Source organism: Dicentrarchus labrax, unplaced genomic scaffold (assembly GCF_905237075.1).
Source record: "Dicentrarchus labrax unplaced genomic scaffold, dlabrax2021, whole genome shotgun sequence".
NCBI classification, from domain to species: Eukaryota; Metazoa; Chordata; class Actinopteri; family Moronidae; genus Dicentrarchus; species Dicentrarchus labrax.
Window position 1 is genome coordinate 13,194,336 of NW_026136716.1, and position 20,219 is coordinate 13,214,554.

A 20,219-nucleotide genomic window follows, 5' to 3' on the forward strand; every position below is an offset into this window, starting at 1 on the left:
GTGTGTCAGTTTTCTTGTCCTCTGTCTCTCAGTATCTCTCCTGTCTATCTTCTGTTCTCTTGTTGCTAATTAAATCAGCCTCCTTGCCTTTTTGTTTAGTGTTTGTTTTTTACCTTTATATATTCAGGGGAGGTTCCCCTTAGAGCACCACTCTGTTTATTCAGGAAAGCCCCTGTTCACACTCACACAGTTACACACATTCACAGCTGGGAGCTGCCCAGTACGACCACTGTTGGTCACTGGGCAGCTCCACTGGAACAGTTGGGGGCTAAGGGCCCAGTCTTTTACTTTTTTCTAGCCAGAATTATCTTTAGTTGTTGTTGTTGTTGTTTCATGCCATAATTATTCAATATAAAATGAACAACATTATTTTGCTGTACTTGGTGTGTGAGCAGTGTAGCTTAAAGTGGCAAAGTTTGGACATATGTTGCTGTATGACTCTTCTATTTTCGTGCAACTTCACAGCAAAAGTTACACTATGAACTAATAACGAAACCTCAAACATACAATATCTACCAGTAAAACACTCTTTCTTTATCTGTGATGATGCACGTAACTTCTTGTGGTTGCTAGGTTACAAGGGCTGGCTCGCCGTGCTGTCAGACTCAACTTACCCCATCAGAAAGTTCTCTTTGTGATGGTAAATCTTACTTTATACATCCCGACTGACAAACTTAGTTTGACAGGAACATAAACACTGTATGTTTTGCTGTATCTGTCCTTGTGATACACATCATATTTCTGACACCCTAGATGTAAAGTTTTTCACTGGCCTTTGTGCAAGAGAGGCGTTGAAAGAAATGTGGGATGAGAGAGAAATAGGTATAAGAGAGAGAGAAAGAGGACTAAGAGAGGAGGGGGATTCAAGACACCAGAGACAGCAGACAGAGATGGAAGAAAAGAGAGGGGGGTGTGAATGAATAATTTAGTCCCTCCATTCCCTCTCTCCTCCTCCCTGCTGAGTTGGTGATGTTACAAAGATAGATGAGGAGAGGAGAGGAAGCGAAAAGAAGAGAGATGAATGAGATGAGTGTAAGAACAAAGCAAATAAAGGAGATGAAATAAAGAAAGGAGACAAGGAAAGATGAGGAGAGTAGAGGAGGAAAGAAGATAAAGGGAAGAGGAAACAAGGAGATGAAAGGAGAGCTGAGGAGTGGAAGAGAGATGAAACAGAAAGGAGAGTTGTCAAGGAAAAGAGATGAAAAAAGAGGAGAGGGGAGATAAGTAAAGGAGATGAAAGGGAAACAGTTGAAGAGAGGAAACAAGGAGAGGAGAGAAGAAAGGAAAAGAATGAAAAGAAAACAGGAAAAGGAGATTAAAATAGGTGATTGTTGTTTAATAGCTTGTGTGTGAATATGTGCATGTATTGCATTTCAGCAACAGTGTGTATTTGTGTGCGTGTGTGTGTGTGTGTGTATGTGTGTGTGTGAGAGAGAGAGAGAGAGAGAGAGAGAGAGAGAGAAACACAGAGCAGGAAGATGAAGTCAGAGACGCAGCACGATGAATGTAATTGATGCCAGATGCGTGTCTGTTGTACGTTATCCTCTCAGCATTCAGCAGGTGTTCTCTCCCTCCTTTCGGAGACCCACCTGCGTCACTAATCACTCGTTACCTAGGTAACAGTGGACTTCCCCGTGTCTGCACTCCTGTGAATGTGTGTGTGCGCGTGTGGGCGGGTGTCTGAGTGTAAATTATGACTCATCCTGCTCAGTTCAGAGTGGCTATCCTCACACTCTGTCTGGGGAACACCCACCCACATCTGTTGCCTCCCTGTCTGTCTCTCCTTCCCCTCCTGTCGCTCCATCTCTCATCTTTCTCCACCGTCTCCTCTTTCCCAACTCTTTTCTCCTCTCCCACCCACGCTTCCCGGTGCACATATTTATTTATTCATTGTATCTTAACACATAAACGTGATGTTTACCTGTTGATTTCTCTTGGTCTCCCGGGAGTTCAGAGCAGGAGAGGAACACATTAATTAGCACGAGCATCCGCAGTCGGCATGACTGAAGACAGAAAGAAAACAGCGCCACCTACCGAGATGCTGTTTAATTGACAAGTAATCCCTGGGAACTGCTATAAGTGTAGCTTTTATTGATAAAATGGAGAGTATAAATGAAGCCTGTGGACCATATCTTTGACCAAACCCACCATTTAAAGGAAGGAATAGTTCAACATTTTTGAATATAAACACTTGTTTACTGTATTTCTGTGAGTGAGAAGACAAGATACCACTCTCATTTAGTGCAAAGAGGCAGTCTAAAGGACAAAGGTACCAACGCTGAAGCTCAGTAATTAGCAAGCTGTACCTTGGTTGTTTTAATCTATACGCAAACTTGTTGTTCACCCATAAATAGAACTCCTGTAACATTTAACTCCTCCTAAATCCACAATTTTTACACTTGTGTTAATTGGACAGACTTTGTCAAATTTTGAGGTGTTTTTTCCACCTGCGTCCAGTCTGTTAGTGTTATGATGAGGTGGATTTTTTGACGGGGTAGTGGGGTATGGAGGTGGAATCGGCAGACTCTGAGCTGCACTCATTGGCTGTGACTGACTGTGACTGACAGCATAAACTCATTAGGAACCCGCTTACTGAGCTGTTAAATGAAGTGAGATATAGGCACATTTCTCCATAAGACTATGCTATTGGTCTTTTCTTGCTGCCAATGGAGTTGCCCCCTGCTGGTCATTACATAAAATGCAGGTTAAAGACCTTGTTGGCTTTACTTCACAGACCCGGAAAATCTGTCCATTATATATATATCGTCAGTGACACAGACACTGAGACGGGAGCACAGGAGACACAAGGGAGGGAGGAACACAGGAGAATACCAGGAAAAATGCCGGGGTACAGCCATGACAATGTGATAAGCTAAACACATCCCGACTCCAGCTCTGGACCAGTATGTAGGATTACATCTAGAGCCAGTATTTGGTTTGTCCTTTCTGGGCTACTGTAGAAACATGGTGGTTTATAGTGGACTCTGTATAAGACGACCTGCTCCCTCGGTAGATAAAGAAGTCTCATTCTAAGGTAACAAAAACACAATTCTGGGAAGCTTTTCACCATTTTTGGAACAAGCTGGAGGGATTTGTGCTGTGTTTGGCTTTGTGTACGGGAGCATTGTCATGTTGAAACAGGAAATCTGCTAACACAATGGTCTTATATCATTGTATACTATACAAGTAGCAGTGACATTTGCCTCACTGGTACTGAGGGGCTTAGCCCAAAACAGCCTCAAGACAAAAGTAGACAATAGAGAGCACCAGTTCCCCATCTGGCCTCAAGTACAGTTCATCAATTGTTCTGTATAGCTTCTTGCTGAACGCACAGAAAACAAAGATCAGAACCAACTAGCCATCATCATCCTCCCACACCCAACATGTTCAATACTTCGCTCAAGGTAGTTGAGCACATTTGGTGCCGGTACTGTGCAATAACTCCTTTTTCCCTCGTTGGCGTAGGCAGCACTCCTTTCTTGGTGAACAAACACTTCGAAATGTCAAAGACGAATCTTGCCTTCAGCATCTTATTGCTTCTGTCTTTGGCTGGTTCATTGGGTTTATTTGCATTCATTTACTTTTTAAAGTGATGCTTTGAATATAAAACAATTATTAGTCTGGAGCGGCCCCTAGAGGGTATCGACACTGATGAAGGATATTCAACCGCCACCCTGCCCTTTTAGCTTGGAGTGCGTTGAGTGTGTGTTGTTTGAAACCTTTTTAAACCAGGATATGTATGTCTGTCCCCTAATGGCACTTACATGCTTCATTTTTGGCCTAATGTCACATGAGCAGCCTCAGTGCTGCACTGCTATAGGACATAACTGAACCCTTAACATATGCATGAATTTTATTTTACAGTCTGTGCGCCCCACTAAACGTTTTACTACAATTACCTGTAGTAGGGTAAAAGAGTTCCCCTTAAAATCTGATTTTCATTGAGCACAGAGAAAATTTCCACTTTCAGCAGATGAATGTGAAAACATTCTTTTAGTGTCAAACTCTGCACATACAGCATTCAAACAGCACACTGTAGGGACAAGAAAAATATATTTTGACTGGAGGGAGACTTAATAAATCTAATAAATGTTCTTAGCAAATGTCCCACCTATTTACAGTATTAGATTCAGATGTACCGTGTACAGTGTATACATTTTGACTGGGGTTGGCGAGGAAATGTTATTAAATGATAGTGGAAATGTTGACCCGAAGGTGGCATTTCATTACAGGGAATCAACAAAATGACTGGCAAAGAGTTGACAGGATAAGTTACTCTGAAAGGTCTGACTTATCTACAGTTATCAACCGCCCTGAAATGTTTAGCATAAACTCCATTCTGACTTTTGCTACTGCTTCATTCTCTGGTTTTCTCACCGGTTCAGTAATGCAAGGGCATGCATCTTGTCTATTATTCCAAGTAAATGCCGTTATCCTCGTCGCAGAGGCTCGCTGCCAAAATATTGCTGACAGTTTGAATATAATTAAAGAAGGTGACCCCCTGCCACGTGCAGCACATGATTTTGGAGAACTTCACCTCTCATCCTAGTTTTTTACAACACTATGAAGACAGACAGCAGCACAGAGGAGGGCTTGAGTCTGAAAAACATCTGTGCTGTCAGATGCTGAAGGAAAATATTTTCACATAAGTGAATAAAGCAGCCACCAGAGGCCCCCAGATGAGCATAAAAAATATTAGGAATTATAATTACGTAACAATTGTTTATGTAAATGTTACTGGTTATCAATAAATCAAGTGACACACTAGCCACCATAAAATCCCTAACAAAACTGAATAGAAGTACAATTAAATACATTTTCCAAGAAATTAAATGAGCCTTTGAATGAGCTTCTGTACTGTCATAAACATTTAATTCTGATTAATACATGTAAAATATTGGCCACTGATTACTCTGAGTATGTTAAACGGTATGTCCTGATAGAGAAGTTGCACAACAATTAAGTATATAGTGAAAATAGTGTATACCGTGTATGAAATCAAAATGCCTCCAAGGATGGGCCGGAGAGAAGTAGATGTTTGGGTGGATTTAGGAGAGAGAGGTGGTTGATGAGTGCTGTGTTCTTTTAGTGCCTGTAGAGGGCGCCCTCCGCTGCCTCTGTAAGGACACAGAGGAGAATTGTGTAGACACAGAGACTTGCAGAAAAGCTTCAAATACAATAGAACAGGGTAGGAGTGTGTGTCGAGTTCTTTTTTATTCCTGCAGTGCGTGCATGTTCCTGTTTGCTGGCATGATTTGTGCGTGTTCTCTAGCAAACTGTGCCATGGAGCAGAAAGATTTGGAAGAGGCAGAGGAGTTTTTTGAGGGGATGAATGGTGGAATAAGTGGATGGAAGAAAGACGAGGTACAAAGAGTTTTCCTTTTTGAAGTGCGAGCTCTGTGTCCCGCCTTCCTCCGATGTTATAAAAAGCAGCAGAAGAGATGAATTTTAATGTAAATGCAGCTTTGATTTATTCATAACTGCTTCACTTGGACTGACCTGGATAAAAACGGCGTACACACCAACACACTTTTTTTGGTTCTCTTTATTATGCTGTCTGGGAGAGACACACAAGCCAGTGCTTCCTTCTGTACTTAAATAGTTGTGTGTCAGCAACATTGAGGACAAAAGAAGGAACGCAGAGAGGGATCCTGCTGAAAACTCTGGGTTCAGCTGCTGAAATGGGACAAAAGATGAAGATGCAGGGTGACAGACTGCTGCTGTTGCTGGGGTCTATATGCTTCTATATAAACATATTACCATATATACCGTAATATGACCAAGCAAAGCCGAATATCAGGATGAAAATGATAAAAACATAACTGCACTGACATATTTTCAGCTCTCACAGGCCAAAATCTGATAAACTCTTGTTTGCATTCAGAGCTTCATTTGGTTATTGTAGTGTTAAAACAAGTCCTTCACGCTTTTGTCCTCCCTGCAGGGTCCCGCGTTGCTACTGATCATTATGTACCACACACAGTGAACTACCACTGTGTTATTGATGTACTACCACTGTTAATGCCCTTATCAGTGAGCTGATAGACATGCTCTGGTGCCACCTAGTGGGCACGAGGACAGAAAATGCATCATATTTCTGTGACACCTCTGGGGGAAAACTGTGTGTGTGCGCCTGTCTGTCTGTCTTTGTGTGTGTGTGTGTGTGTGTGTGTGTGTGTGTGTATGTGTCTATGAATACACACACACACACACACACACACACACACACACACACACACACACAGAGGCGGGGGAAGACGGTGTCAGAGAGAGGCTGTTCGCTGTCCGTGGTATTGAAATGTTTTGGTTCAAGTGTTTTGACCTGCCACTGACGTCATGGAGCCTCAAAGCGACATCCCATTATTTTTTAATCGCGTATGATTCATCCGCTGCCCCCAAGTCCTTTTTTGGATCCACGAAACACAGACAAAAATACTTGAAGAATGAATAGGACTTCTATTTCTTCTGAATAGTTTCCAATCAAGAATTTTGGTATAAAAATAAATATTTTTTTTATTGTAAGCCTTTTTGAATGCAGCCACAGGCATATTGAATGTAAATCAACCTATATGACAGTGAGATAAATTGTATGCAAAGTTGACATTTGGAACTGACAGTGATGCAAATGGTTCCTCTCTCTGGGCGCTCCAATGTGATAAGTACATTTCATCAGATTTAGATATTCAGAGGAAAAAAAGCTTTGTTGTTGGCACTGCAGGAAATGTTGGACAATGTATTTTAAGAAAAAAAAAGGTATTGGTTCAAGCACACATTGTTCCTGAGACTTATTAATAACAGAGTATCTGGAGGGAATTGCACTTTTTCCGAGCTGATGAATTGTGTCCCTGATGTGACGGGGGTTCCGCCCCAACCTTCGGAAAATCCACACTGCCAAACTCCGCTGTCCATTATTCACTATGAGGACTCAAAGATTGGAAAAGGTGTTGATATCAGTTTCCCCCAGAAGAAAAGGAACATTTCATTTCAGCTTTCTTTGTGTCCAGCTGGGTCCCAGCCCAGCTCCTTTTATTCCGGAGAGATGGCTGACCTACATGCCGCACTGGAAAAGACACATTCATGCTGGCTGGTGAAATTTAGGTGAAACTTAAATCAGAACTTGACTTTACAAAATAAAAATAGTTTATTTGACTGTCTGGTTGTTCATGCAATGATACAGTCCCTCTAGTGCACTTAATTTGGTAACACCCTCAAGTGGGACCACAAGATTTAAAACTGATCAAAACATACCTGCTCAGGGCAGCGCTACACCTGATACCGCCCCACATGCTGCCCCATCATGGAGGAAATGTGAGTGTACTGTATTCAGTCCTGTAGTATAAGCTTACAGCAGGAAACCTGTTTGAAAGGTATAAGCACGTGTACAGTAGACAAACCCGACATGTGAGGGAGGCAGCCCGCCAGGTTATCGGCCTGTCAATCTAGCCCACCTCTTGCATTTTTAAACCATTCATTCATTCAGACAGCCCTTCATGAGCTGAACGCAGGCAGTCACACAGGAATGTGTGGGAAGGGGTAATGAGTGGAGCAGGTTTCATTTTCAGCATTACATTCCTGAACATATGACATTCTTTACTTGTGTCAGTCTGAAATATCATGGATTGGCTAAATAAAGTCTGTCAAATACTTTAAATATAAAGTTTATTTTATATTTATTTTTAGCTTTTCAGTTATGTTGTCTGTAGATTTCTGCACCCAGGAAGAAACATTTTATTTGTTTTTGTTGGCCCACACATTTAAAGGCCTCTTTAACTAAATGTGTTTAGCTTATATTCACTTTGTTTGACCTTGACTGTGCAGAATGATGTATGCAGAGTTTGACACTAGAAGCCTGTTTTGGCATTCTTCTGCTGAAGTGAAGTTTGAAAGACATTTTGCATCCAAGTTTTGAGAATGAAAATATTTGCATGTTCATAGATTCTGGATTTTTCAATCGGGGAAAATGACTAGATGTAATGTTAAGATTATATAAACTGAACTTTTTTTGAGGCAAAAAAAAAACCCACACACATTTTGTAATATTTTTAAGATTTCATAAAACATGTCTTAAAGGGATTTTTAATATACTGAGACTAGAAAATGCTGGAATTACCCTGGGTACTTTTAACTTGTTGAATCCATTCTCCCAAAAGTCTAAAATATGCCCTCAATGTCCATTGTAGGCTCTTTTAGTGATATCTGTCCATTCATATCCCAAACTCCATATGGAAACCGTATGGTGGGTATTTTTTGACAAATAGGATGAGGATTTGGTTCCATTCAGTCAAATGGCAAAAGAAGCCAGTTCTTAAATGTCTCATTTTTGCTGAACACATCCTACAATTACTAAAGATGTGATTTCTTTGTAAAGAAATGGCACCATGAACTTAACTGGAGCAGCAATTAGCTTATAGCACATGTATTGGAGACATGCTACAGGTATTACAGAGTACGTATACTAGCTACGTTCCAGTCTGGAGCCCCACCCGGGCACCTGCCGCCGGTTCCAGCCGACCGGTGACCGGTAACGTCGCCCCCGCAGACCCCGCACGCCCCGCATGCACCCCTTCACCGGCCCGTAATGAGGATGACAAGTTGTTTTTGAGAGCGCGTGTGTGACTGCTCGCTTGGCGCGTGGCTCCAAGACCAGCAACGGTGTGGTTTCAGAGAGCGCTCGCGCTTTCTAAGGTAAAGCCCCCCATAACGTCAATCACAGGGACTTCCGGTCATCACTTTCAAAATAACAAAAATAAAAATCTGTAATATACGCTTGGAAACATACTTCTAAGTTATAATGTTACATTTCATGTAATGTTGACAATAGACTTACTTATATACCAAATACGTTTCACAATTAGACCTAATCTACTGCCTATGAATTAAAGTCAATGTTAAATTAAAAAAGCACATTGTAAAAGAGGCTAAAAGACTAAAAACAATGCCTCTACATTGTCCTTAAATAACACAAGATGAAACTGATGCGTCAGGAAAGACATTTAGTCACGTTGCAGCCAGTGTTAATAATATTTAAAAGCAAAATAAATAAGCCTAGATCATACAGATAATGTGGCTGATATGTCTATATGTTTTAAACTGTTAATTGTTTTATATTAAGAGAAAAACAAGATTTTTCTTCTTAAATCATTTGGATTAAATTAAATTGACCACTTGATGGCAGCAACAAGTAGTGAAATCAAAGAAGAATCAGAGGCTATGAATAACAATGCGGTAAATAGTCACACTATAAAGGTTATATATTGTCTGTAAAGTGAGTGAACGCATATAATCAGTTTGACAAACACAAACCCTTCAAGCTTCAACTTTGAAAGCCACACCGCCCTGTTTCCGGTGGTGCTCTGGGTAACTGTCGCTAGTTTCACGCAGCTGGAGCGGCTCGCGGCTGCACGCGCGCCTCGCGCTCCTGTCAGCGGAATACAAACAGGACGTTTTCAGAGGAGAGGACACATCATCTGCTTTCTGGTGCATTATTCTCCTTCTCAGAGCTCTGTGTTTGTCTCGCCTGTTGACCATGGGAACACAAACTGACAAACGGGGTCCGGTAAAATCGGTGGCAGGAGCCGTTCAGTGACAGCTGCTGTTATCTGACTGACAGACAGACCGGTGAAACGTGACGGACAGGTAAACCGCTGTACGTTTCAAATCCATGGCCGGGGGGAGAACGACAACAGAAAATATGCTGTAACGTGAAGTGTTTATTTTCGGACTTTACCGCGTTGTGGCTGAAGTATGGGGCCGTTATAGCCGGTAAAGCGGAGACTGGAGGTTTGTGTCTGGTTTTGTCTGCGCTCCGTCCCCTCCGGTGGACACAACTAAAGAGACTGGAGACACGGACGGAGACGGGGCTGTTTTTGTGTCGGCTGTTTCGGCGGAGACATGGCAGCGGCTATCGCCAGCGGTTTGATCCGCCAGAAGCGACAGGCGAGAGAGCAACACGCCCACCGGCCGACTACTCACCGGCGGCGGAAGAGCCCCGGTAAGAAGCAGGGGCTGTGCAACGGGAACCTGGTCGACATCTTCTCCAAAGTCCGGATATTTGGCTTGAAGAAGAGGAGGCTACGGAGACAAGGTGTGCGGGGAAATCGGGGGGCGCGCGCACATGCATGCACACAGACAACCGCACGCGCCCCAATATATACATGTATATGGATGTGCATATGCGCGCGCGCTTTCACACATGCAGAAACGCACGCCCACACTTTTACGCACATTCACACACAACCACCTTCACACACGCACGACCCTGGGTGGTGCACGCGCGCGCTCACACACGCACACACACACCCCAATCATGCATAAACAGACTGACAGACTCGCCCATCTCTCTCTCTCTCTCTCTCTCTCTCTCTCTCTCTCTCTCTTCCCCTCTTCCTCTCTCCTCTGTGGTGGCACACACACACACACACACACACACACACACACACTGTCATGTCTTGTAGTGGCCTATGGTTCAGTAGTTTCCAGGTACATCCATTATTGAAGCCACAGATTAGTCTGTCTAGTCTCTCTCTCTCCGTCTGTCTCTCTGTGCATCTCTACCTCGCTCTCTCATTTTCAGCTCCAAAAAGCCCTATCACCATCATCAGACTTAAACACAGTGACGGGAACAAAACTAACACCTCGCTCTTATTTTGAAATTACCCTCTGCTCCATGTAATCAGATTTTCCACTAGGCATGAACAACAGGAACAGGTTGTTGGTCATGTGGAGGTCAAGAAAGTCAAATATGTCCACCAAACGGACGTCACTGTTAAATCACGGGGCAGATGTTGCCTTCAGTGCACAGAGAAGTGATCAGACGTTGGGAGCGAACGCAGATGAACAAGAATGTTGTGATTGTGTGGTGTGCGTTCAATAGCAGAGGCGATAATTGCTGTTGTAATCAATTGATTGTGTGGGAAACCAGCAGGTGACAGTGTATGGAGGGACGGATGGAGGGAGGAGAGAAGGAGGCAGGGAACGAGGGAGATAGGAAGAGATAGAGGAGAGGCGCGAGGAGCCGTGTTGATAGGAATTGGTTTTCACCAGTTTCGTCTGGTGAGTGTCGGCAATAAGAGACAGGTTCCAGAGTTTCCTCTCTTTCTTTTCCTTACCTTCATTTTTCTTTTTTGTCACCACCTTTCCTCATGTCTTCAGTCGCTCTGATTTTTTGTCCCCTGCCACCTTTTTATGTTCTGCATTTTGCTTACTTTTTCCTTCTTTTTTGTCCTTCCACCCTTCATCAATGACCTCCTCTGCATCTTTCCGACATTTTCTTTTCATCCCTTCTTCCATACATACTTCCTACATTTTACTTTGCTTCAGGAGGAACGGACAAACCGCTTCCTCCATCTTTCCTCCTCTTACCTTCCTCCTCTCATGTTACCCATAGTTCTTTATACCCCCCATCTCTTCCTTTTGTCCCTTTTTGCCCCCCTTCCTTCGCCTCCTTTTGGCCCTTCATTCTATTACCTTCTGCTCATGTCATCCGTTCCCTACCTTAGATCTTTTCATCGGTCCTTCCAGCATTGTTCTCATCATTCCTTTTGGTAAAGAGTACACAACAACAGCCTCTTTTCATCGCCTCCACTCTCCTCATTTTTATTCTTTCCTTCTCTTCCTCTTTTCCCCTTTTTGTCACAATTTCCCTTACCTGCCTTCTTCTCCTCCTCCCTTTCACCTTCCCTTTTACTTTCCACCCTCCACCCTCCTCTCCTTTACTTTCTCCATCTTTCCTCATTTCTCCTTACATTCCTCTTTCTCTTTTGCATCCTCTTTTCCTCGCATTTCACCTCTTTTCCCCCCTCCTCTTCCCCCTTTCGTCACCCTTCTTCCTTAACTCCTTTGTTCCCCTCCTCATCATCTCTTTATTCCACCATCCTTTCTCTTCTCCATCCGAATATCCCCATCTATTCTTCCACTTCATTGTTTTTTTGTGTCCTATTTCAGCCTCCTTTCCTCTCATCTTTCCTTCCCTCATCTTCCTCCTCTTTCTCGTCCCCCCCTTGTCACCTTTTTCCCTTACCACCACCTCCTCCTCCTCCTCGTCCTCCTCCTCCTCGTCGTCCTCCTCCTCCTCCTCCTCCTCCTCCTCCTCCTCCTCTCTTCATTCGACCACCCTTCCTCCTCTCCATCCTAATCCTCTCTTCCTACTTAGATCCATTCTTTCCTATTTGGAAAGAACGGATGAAAGAACAGCCTCGGCTCCTCTCCTTTCTCTCTCTTTTTGCCTCCTCCTTTGCTTCAGTTCCTCTGCATTCTTGTTCCTCCTTTCTCTTCAATTTTTCTGTTTTTTTGTCATCTTTCTCCCTCCTCCTCTCCACCCAATCCTCCCCACACATACCTCAGATCTTTTCATCCCTCCTTCCAGCTTCGTTTTTACTTTTTCCCTCCCTCCCTTCTCCCCTACCTCCTCCTTTCGCTTCATCCGTCTCTCCCTCCTCTGTGTTCCCAGCTGTGAGAGCTGCTGGTGAAAGCTTGGCAACGTCTACCATCTCTGTCCTATATGTGTGTGTGTGTGTGTGTGTGTGTGTGTGTGTGTGTGTGTGTGTGTGTGAGAGAGAGAGAGAGAGAGAGAGAGAGAGAGAGAGAGAGAGGTTTGCCAGCATCCCCTACTGTCTTCCAGAGGTTTTATGAAGGAGAGACAGACAGAACCGACCCAAACTGATCTGCAGCCTTCATTACTCCATCAAAGATGTGCTTGAGTGCAGCTTAAATTGAAATTCATTAGCTGGAGTTAAACTGACATGGAGCCCAAATGGTCTTTTTTATTAAAAAACGTGATATCAGTCCACTTGTTCTATGAGGGAGGCTCCTTCTTGTCCACAGCTAGTCCCAGTATGTTGTTATTATTAGTAATTAGATGATAGTGTGGGAGGATTTTTTACTCAACAGAATATAAATCCTGCAGTGAATTCAGCCTCGTTGAAGAACACCTATAACTACTTCATCAGTTTGATTTGATTGTGACATGATGGGCAGGAGTTCCCCGCCAAATTAAAAGATAATTACTGCCACACAAATACATTGGCTTTTGCTGGCTTCAGTCAAAAAATAGATCATGTGGCCTTGAAAATTCCCATCGGCTGAGTCACAACGCCAGCCACTTAAGGTTTTCTGATATTACACAGTGCCACTGAAACACATCTGCTGTAATATATCCATATCAGACAGGGTTTTAAGCCAATAGAAAGACGTGATGTATACATGCAGAGCCAGGCTGGATGGTGCCTCCAGGTCTTATTCAGCAGCATTTAAGATACAAAAATACACTTAACATGAAATATCATAAATTAACACGTAGACAGAGACAACATTTAAAGGACATGACACATTCTACAAAGAGGTAAGAGACAGTAAATTGCATTTATAGCAGCTTCCTCTGCTCGTGCGTCACACAAACAAGGGCAGAGAGATTGAAATGTGACTGGTTTCAGTCTGTCTGCAGTGGGCAGTGTGTGTGTGTGTCTGTTGTGCTCTGACAGACGGATGCCGGCCAGGTAAACTGTTCGAATCATAAAGCAGCAAGAAATATCACAGTTGTCAGTCAGAATCATTTTCCCTTAATACATAAAAATAATAAAATAATATATAATATTTATAGGAAAGATTAATATGTCAATAATATTTTCCTATGAATTGATTAGTCTATAAAATCACCATTTCCCACAGCCTTTGGCGATGTAATAAAATGTATTGTTAATTAGTTTGTTACTTACTCTTTTCTCCAGCTGTAGTTTTAGTCATTCTATTTTATATCATTTTGCATTTGAAGGGGAGATGCAGGAACCAAACAGTGAGAAACAAAAATGACTGCAGTTTAATTGCAGCATTAAAATCTGCATTTCAACCGTGGAGGATTTATCAAAATCTTGATATGTGGCAATCAGTAGTTGTCTTTAAGTGGAAGTCCCCCTCCATTTCAAAATAAAGTTTCTCTTCTTGTTCCTACAGTGTGATGTTTGATCTTCACTGTGCGGAATGATGTATGTGCAGAGTTTGCCACTAGAAGGATGTTTTCACATTCATCTGCTGAAAGTGGAAAGTTTCTCTGCTTGGTCCATTATGCAACTTCAAGTGCGATGTAGAAACTTGAAACCACCAGTGCACATACACTGAGAATGGACTTCAGAGACTTCTGTGTCCAGCAGGAAAACTTTAGAAATTAACAATATTTGCATATTCATAGATTCTGGACATTTTAATGAGGTAGAAGGAGTAGATGACTTGAAAGACTTTAATGTGGAAATTATACTATATTGTTAATATATATTTAACATATCAGACACACATTATTCCAGTTCCAAGCAGACTATTTGTATGTACAGTATGTCTTAATACATGTCTGGAGGGGATCTTTAAATATCTGTTTTGCCGTATTTGTTGTGGCCTTTTATCTGAGGTCATTTTGCCTTGGAGATCCCTAAAAGGAGCTCACGCCTCTAAACATTTTCTCAACTCTGTGAGGCTCGCAAACCCCTAAGCCACAATTATGTGTCAGTGCCAGGAAAGCTCTTGATTTGTTGATGCTGTGTCCCGCCCTCACCCACGGTCATGAACTCTGCGTAGAGACCGAGAGGATGAGATTATGGATATGTCAAAATAAATAAGGATTCACTGCAGAGATGAGGAGCTTAGTGATGCAGGAGGGCCTTAAAAGTCAACTTGTTGCTTTCACGCTGATAGCAGCCTGTTGCACCTTTTTCAGGCACCTGGCAGGGATACCCCAGTGGAACAAATAAATCCAGCCTTAAACTGAGAAAATTATTGTTTAAATCAGTAAATATGTCATCTAAGAAGTTAAAAACTAGACCAGCATTTACCCAGAAAACATATTAGGAAATACTTCTCCCTTTGGTCACCTTGAGATCCCTCAGGAGGAATGAGAGGGAGTTGCTACATAAAAAGACATTTCAGCTGTCTCTGTTGCCATGCTGCCACGCGATCCCGACCCCAGTTTGAAAATGGATGAAGAATCACCGTTTGTGCAGTTGGATCAGAAAACTAATGCCAATATTATGCACAATAAAGCCACTGTTAGTGATAAGTGTCATTCAGTGCTGCAGAGCTCTTTGGCTCTGTGGTTAACCCTGTCTGTCTGTCTATATGTTATCCCTGTGATGGACTGGCTATCTGGACACGGTGTTCCCTTGCCTTTCAGTCAATGGACAATCGATAGATGTCATCGGTGTCTCCCTCAGAATTGTATTCCTGTCGAGGCTGGAAAAGCCTCTGAAAAAGTATCAAATACAGCAATAAAGCCAGCAATGAGGTGAGACGTGGTGCAGACTTGTATAAAATCTGAATAGTGTCCCACTAGGACAAATTCAGCTTAAGGACTTCTATTATTTGTCAGTGTAGATACACAATCAAACAAACTGCGTCACTGCTGCCGTATTAGAGGTGAAGGACATGTACTGTAGCTGAACCAGAGCTGAATGGTCGAACAGTTTTTTAACAAGAAATCTGCCCTTTTCAGCACCCTGAGTGTTTCTCTAATCACTCTCTGATGTAAATGAGGACGAAATGGTTGCATTCAGTTGCTGCTCATGAATTCTTCACTATTGTTTGATGAGAAGGTGTTTTGTGTGTGTGTGTGTGTGTGTGTGTGTGTGTGTAAGAAAGAGAGAGAGAAGGTCTTTAGTGCATCGCTTGTGTGAGACACCCATGTTGATATGTACCGTGTTAAACACTGTATTTAGACTCAGACTGGGGCGAATTAACAGACAATATGACATGTCAAATCAGCGCGGCTGCTTGACGCGCTGACTGACTGAATCAGATCACATTATGTTGAAAATATAGATGTGTGAGTGTACTCTGTCTGTGTGTGTGTGTGTGTGTGTGTGTGTGTGTGTGTCTGTCTGTCTGTCTGTCTGTCTGTGTGGATCGGGGAATACCCTTCCACTGGAACAGTCTTGAATCAAGAGACTGTTGCCGTGGCAACGTGAGAATGGGAATTTCCCTAGTAACAGACTGGATGTGGAGATGCTGGGAAGAGTGGGAATATCACCTTGGCGACTGTGGGAATGTCACTGTAGCAGTTGTTGGAATGTGATGGATAACTGGGTGTTAGATGGATGAATAGACACATAAATAGATGATGAGTTGATGCTGAGTAGATGCAGCAGGACAGTCCCCTGTGGAGAATTATTGATTTTTCATCCGTTACAGCAGGGAGTAAAGCAGACACCAACAATAAGTCCATATGAGGCTGTAATTGTAGCCATAATAGGGCTGCATGATGTGATTCAAAATCTATAAATCAAATTTCATAAGATGAATGTAGTAGTAATTGTTTTTAATACATCGATTCATTATATTCCCTTTCATGAATTCTAATTTGGCCTATATAATTACAGTATAAAAAGATTCTGGATTGTGAGTTGATTGGTTAAACGCCTGGTTAGATGTGCTTTGTATAGATAGACCAATTCAGTGATCGGTCGTTTAATCGGACCGATTATCTGGAATTTCGAGATAATGGTGTTCGGCTGGTGCCTGCACCCAACGTGGCCGATAAACAAAAAGTGTCTGCAGACAGATCCGCAGGCAGCCTTACCAGTGTGGCTGCTATGGAAACATGTTAGCGTTCCTGCTTGTGAGTTTCTGGAAGGTGATGAAAAAGTTAGTTTCCCCCTGTACTATAACTAGTGCACGTGTAATGTTTGCCCATATTTTTACAGTCGAAATTTTGACAATTTTCTCCTAAATGGAAGCAAATCTAATCAAAAACATCAAAATCATTATATATCATCAATCTGTCGCCCTGCTCTCTAAATATCGGCATCGGCCATTAAAAAACACATATCAGACGATCAATAGTGATTGGTTGTTTTCTCAGTTTATAGGGTTACAAGGCAAAATATTCACCTTTAAAGGACCAGTATGTATGATTCATTAGTGGTTTGTACTAGGGATGTGAATTTCTACCACTGAGAGTCGATTCGATACACATCTCGATACGCTGCAAGCAAAACGATACATTAACGATACAGTGGAGCCCTCTTGGTATCTAATGCGATTTGATTACCTCTGTTCACGATGCGTTGCGATTCATTGATGATTTACCAATAAATCCAACTTAAAAAGAAGATGCAATTCAATATGGTACAGACAGAGGATTGTTTTATTCCTAATAAACACTAAATCATAAACAAAAAATATTTGTATGTGTTTTTAATCTCATTCTCTACTTATACAATACTAAATGTGTTGTATTTGGGCAATTTCTTTTTGGCCTCTTAATAAAAAAACAAAACAAACACCTTTTCTCAGGTCCTTCACTTCATCATAGTGCAATGCCCATACTACTGCCTGCCAGACTGATGTGCTTGAGCTGACACTCTTCTAGTTGGCTAACTGAGCAGGGAGAGCAGAAATCATTGAGATTTATACAACAATATAACAGTTAAACAAAAATAAACAATTGCAACTGCTTACAAATAAGTGTAAAAAACTGACTGCCACAGCAACTGTAAACATCACTCACACTGAGGTATATCAACTAGAGGTCTTTCTTTTCAAAGTCCACACTACTCCTGCACTATTGTGTGTCGTCCAAGGTACGCTTAATATCTCCTCTTCACCTGTTGTGTCGCTTCCCTCCATTTTTTCTGTTTACTAACTAACTGCGTCTGCGGCGCCGCGCAAAAAGATAGTGATGGTGTTCAAGGCGCCTTGAAAACACGGGTGCAGAGGAGATAAACTATGTAATAATCAATGTAACCACAGGTTTTACCGATGCAGACACGCAAAGAAAGATACATTGCGCATTTAGCTGGCAGTTGTATCCGATGCACACTGAAGCTACCGGTGCACTCGCATCGCAAACGTCTGTCTCGGACCACCGGTTCAAATCGGTGAATCTCTCCATCCCTAGTTTGTAGTGGTGAAGTTGCAGATTACAAATCCCTTGTGTCAACCTCCCGTTCCAATTGTCAAGGTGAAACTACGGTAGATGGTCCGGTCTGACTGGACTAACATGTAGAAACATAGCGGACTCCTTAGAGAGGTAGAGAGGACTTGCTCTCTCTGTAGATAAAAACAGCTCATTCTAAGCTAACATAAACAGATGGATTCTTTTTTTCAGGGGATTATACACTTATGTATATAAAAACGAGGTTGATACAAGATCCATAATACTGGTATTTGGTTTATAGTCATACTACAGATAAATTCCGAATATAAATAATACATGTTGCTTCCTACTGAACAGAATGATCCACTGTGTAAGACGTCAAAGTGCAGAACTAGAGGTATGATTTAAAATTAGTCCTCAAGTGTAATTACTCAGAACAAAAGTCACAGTACAAGATGGCATTTTGAACTGTTTGCTTTGTCACTCAGTCACAGAGTGTATGGTGGCCAGGAAGGAAAAAGTCTGATAAAACACCAAAATCTGATATTGTGTATGTATATATATATATATATATATATTGTGTGTGTGAATATACAGTTTAGTTGTTATGATACTTGTTATAATGCAATAACCATATTTTTTGGTACCAACTAATATCTTTGAGAAATGTAAATGTTTTTCTTTTTTACCCTTTGTTAAAAATAAATCATGTGGCCTTGAAAATTCCCATCGGCTGAGTCACAACGCCAGCCAGAAAATGTGTTCTGATATTACACGGTGCCACTGAAACGCACCTGCTGTAATATATCCATATCAGACAGGGTTTTAAGCAAACAGAAAGACTGATGTATAAATGCAAAGCCAGGCTGGAAGGTGCCTCCAGGTCTAATCCAGTTCCATTTATGTAAGATACAAAAATACATTTTACATGATATTTTATAAATTAACATGTAGACAGAGACGAAATATAAAGGACATGACACATTCTTGAATGAGATAAGAGACAGTAAATTACATTTCCAGCAGCTTCCTCTGCTCGTGCGTCACACAAACAAGGGCAGAGAGATTGAAATGTGACTGGTTTCAGTCTGTCTGCAGCGGGCAGTGTGTGTGTGTCTGTTGTGCTCTGACAGACGGATGCCGGCCAGGTAAACTGTTCGAATCATAAAGCAGCAAGAAATATCACAGTTGTCAGTCAGAATCATTTTCACTTAATACATAAAAAATAATGTAGGGTGTGCTGCACTGTACTAGATTGCTAGATTTACGTTATGAAACCTGCACCTACATGTGATGTGCGTACGTTCCCTCTAGTAGTGGGAGAAGTGAGACTTATTATCGTCTGCACCACACAACATGCTAAGCAGTGTGTTGGGAGTTTTGTCAGTTCAAGTGCTGGTTGCAAGCTTCACAGCTCCCTCCTTCTCCCCCTGCTGCACAAGATGGATCCTTCACAAAGATGGAAAACACCCCTGCTTCTTTCTCTCTCACACACACTCTCTTCATAAACTGGGTCAGTTTTGGCTTTCTTCTGTCCCTGTGCATTAGGGTTTATCTTTACAAATTCACACATGGATGTTCAAAGGGGATTCCCACCCCGCTGCTTTAGCTGCGCCGCTAAAGTCACTGATGTGTGTTGAGAATGGGTGTGGTCACATGTAAGTGTTCGTGAGGATTAAATAATCAGTGTCACCACACCGACGTGACTGTGTGTTTGTGTGGAAAAAGTGTGCTGTCCTCCTACAGAGAGTAATGATGGAAAAGAGCCTGTCTGTACCTGCCGAAGAAGCAATAATATATCATCACCTAATGTAGGTGTCTCCATCTTTATCTAGTGACTCAGTCACTCTTTGTTCCTCAGCTCCTTCACATCCCCTTCGTCGCATACTCTCTTCTCATTCTGACCAGCTGTAGTTTTAGTCATTCTCTTTTATATCATTTTTTATTTTAATGGTGAGATGCAAGAAACAAACAGAGAGGCAAAAATGAGTGCCGTTTAATTGCAGCATTAAAATCTGCATTTCAACCATCGTGGGTTTATCAAAGAAATGTTGACAATAATGTTAACAGTCTCCTTCTTTTGTTCCTACAGTGTGATGTTTGAATGATGTCTGTGCAGAGTTTGACAGTAGAAGGATGTTTTCACATTTATCTGCTGAAAGTGGAAAGTTTCTCTGAGCTCTTTGAAAATCTGATTTGAAGGGGCGGGGTCTACGAGCAGGATTTGTGACATCTCAAATAGTTTGGAAGTGTATCCTGGTCCAGTATGCAACTTATAGAAGTGAAGTGAAGCCACCAGTGCACATACACACTGCTTGGATTTTTTATAGAGGTAGAAAGAGTTGATGCCTTTTTAAGGATTTTA

General features: G+C 42.0%; 1 protein-coding gene across 2 annotated transcripts in view; it reads left to right on the plus strand.

Moving 5' to 3' along the window:
* Positions 1–20,219, plus strand: part of LOC127378544 (fibroblast growth factor 14-like) — a 69,087-nt gene that overhangs the window by 21,257 nt on the left and 27,611 nt on the right. Inside the window, exon 1 of one of the 2 annotated variants that reach the window (XM_051427443.1) lies at positions 9,358–10,084. The exons of the other annotated variant lie outside the window; for it this stretch is intronic. Within the exon in view, the coding sequence (XP_051283403.1) occupies positions 9,892–10,084 (193 nt within the window). The 5' untranslated portion in view covers positions 9,358–9,891. Of the gene's footprint in view, positions 1–9,357; positions 10,085–20,219 lie in introns of those variants that run through there. 2 annotated transcript variants of the gene reach the window in all.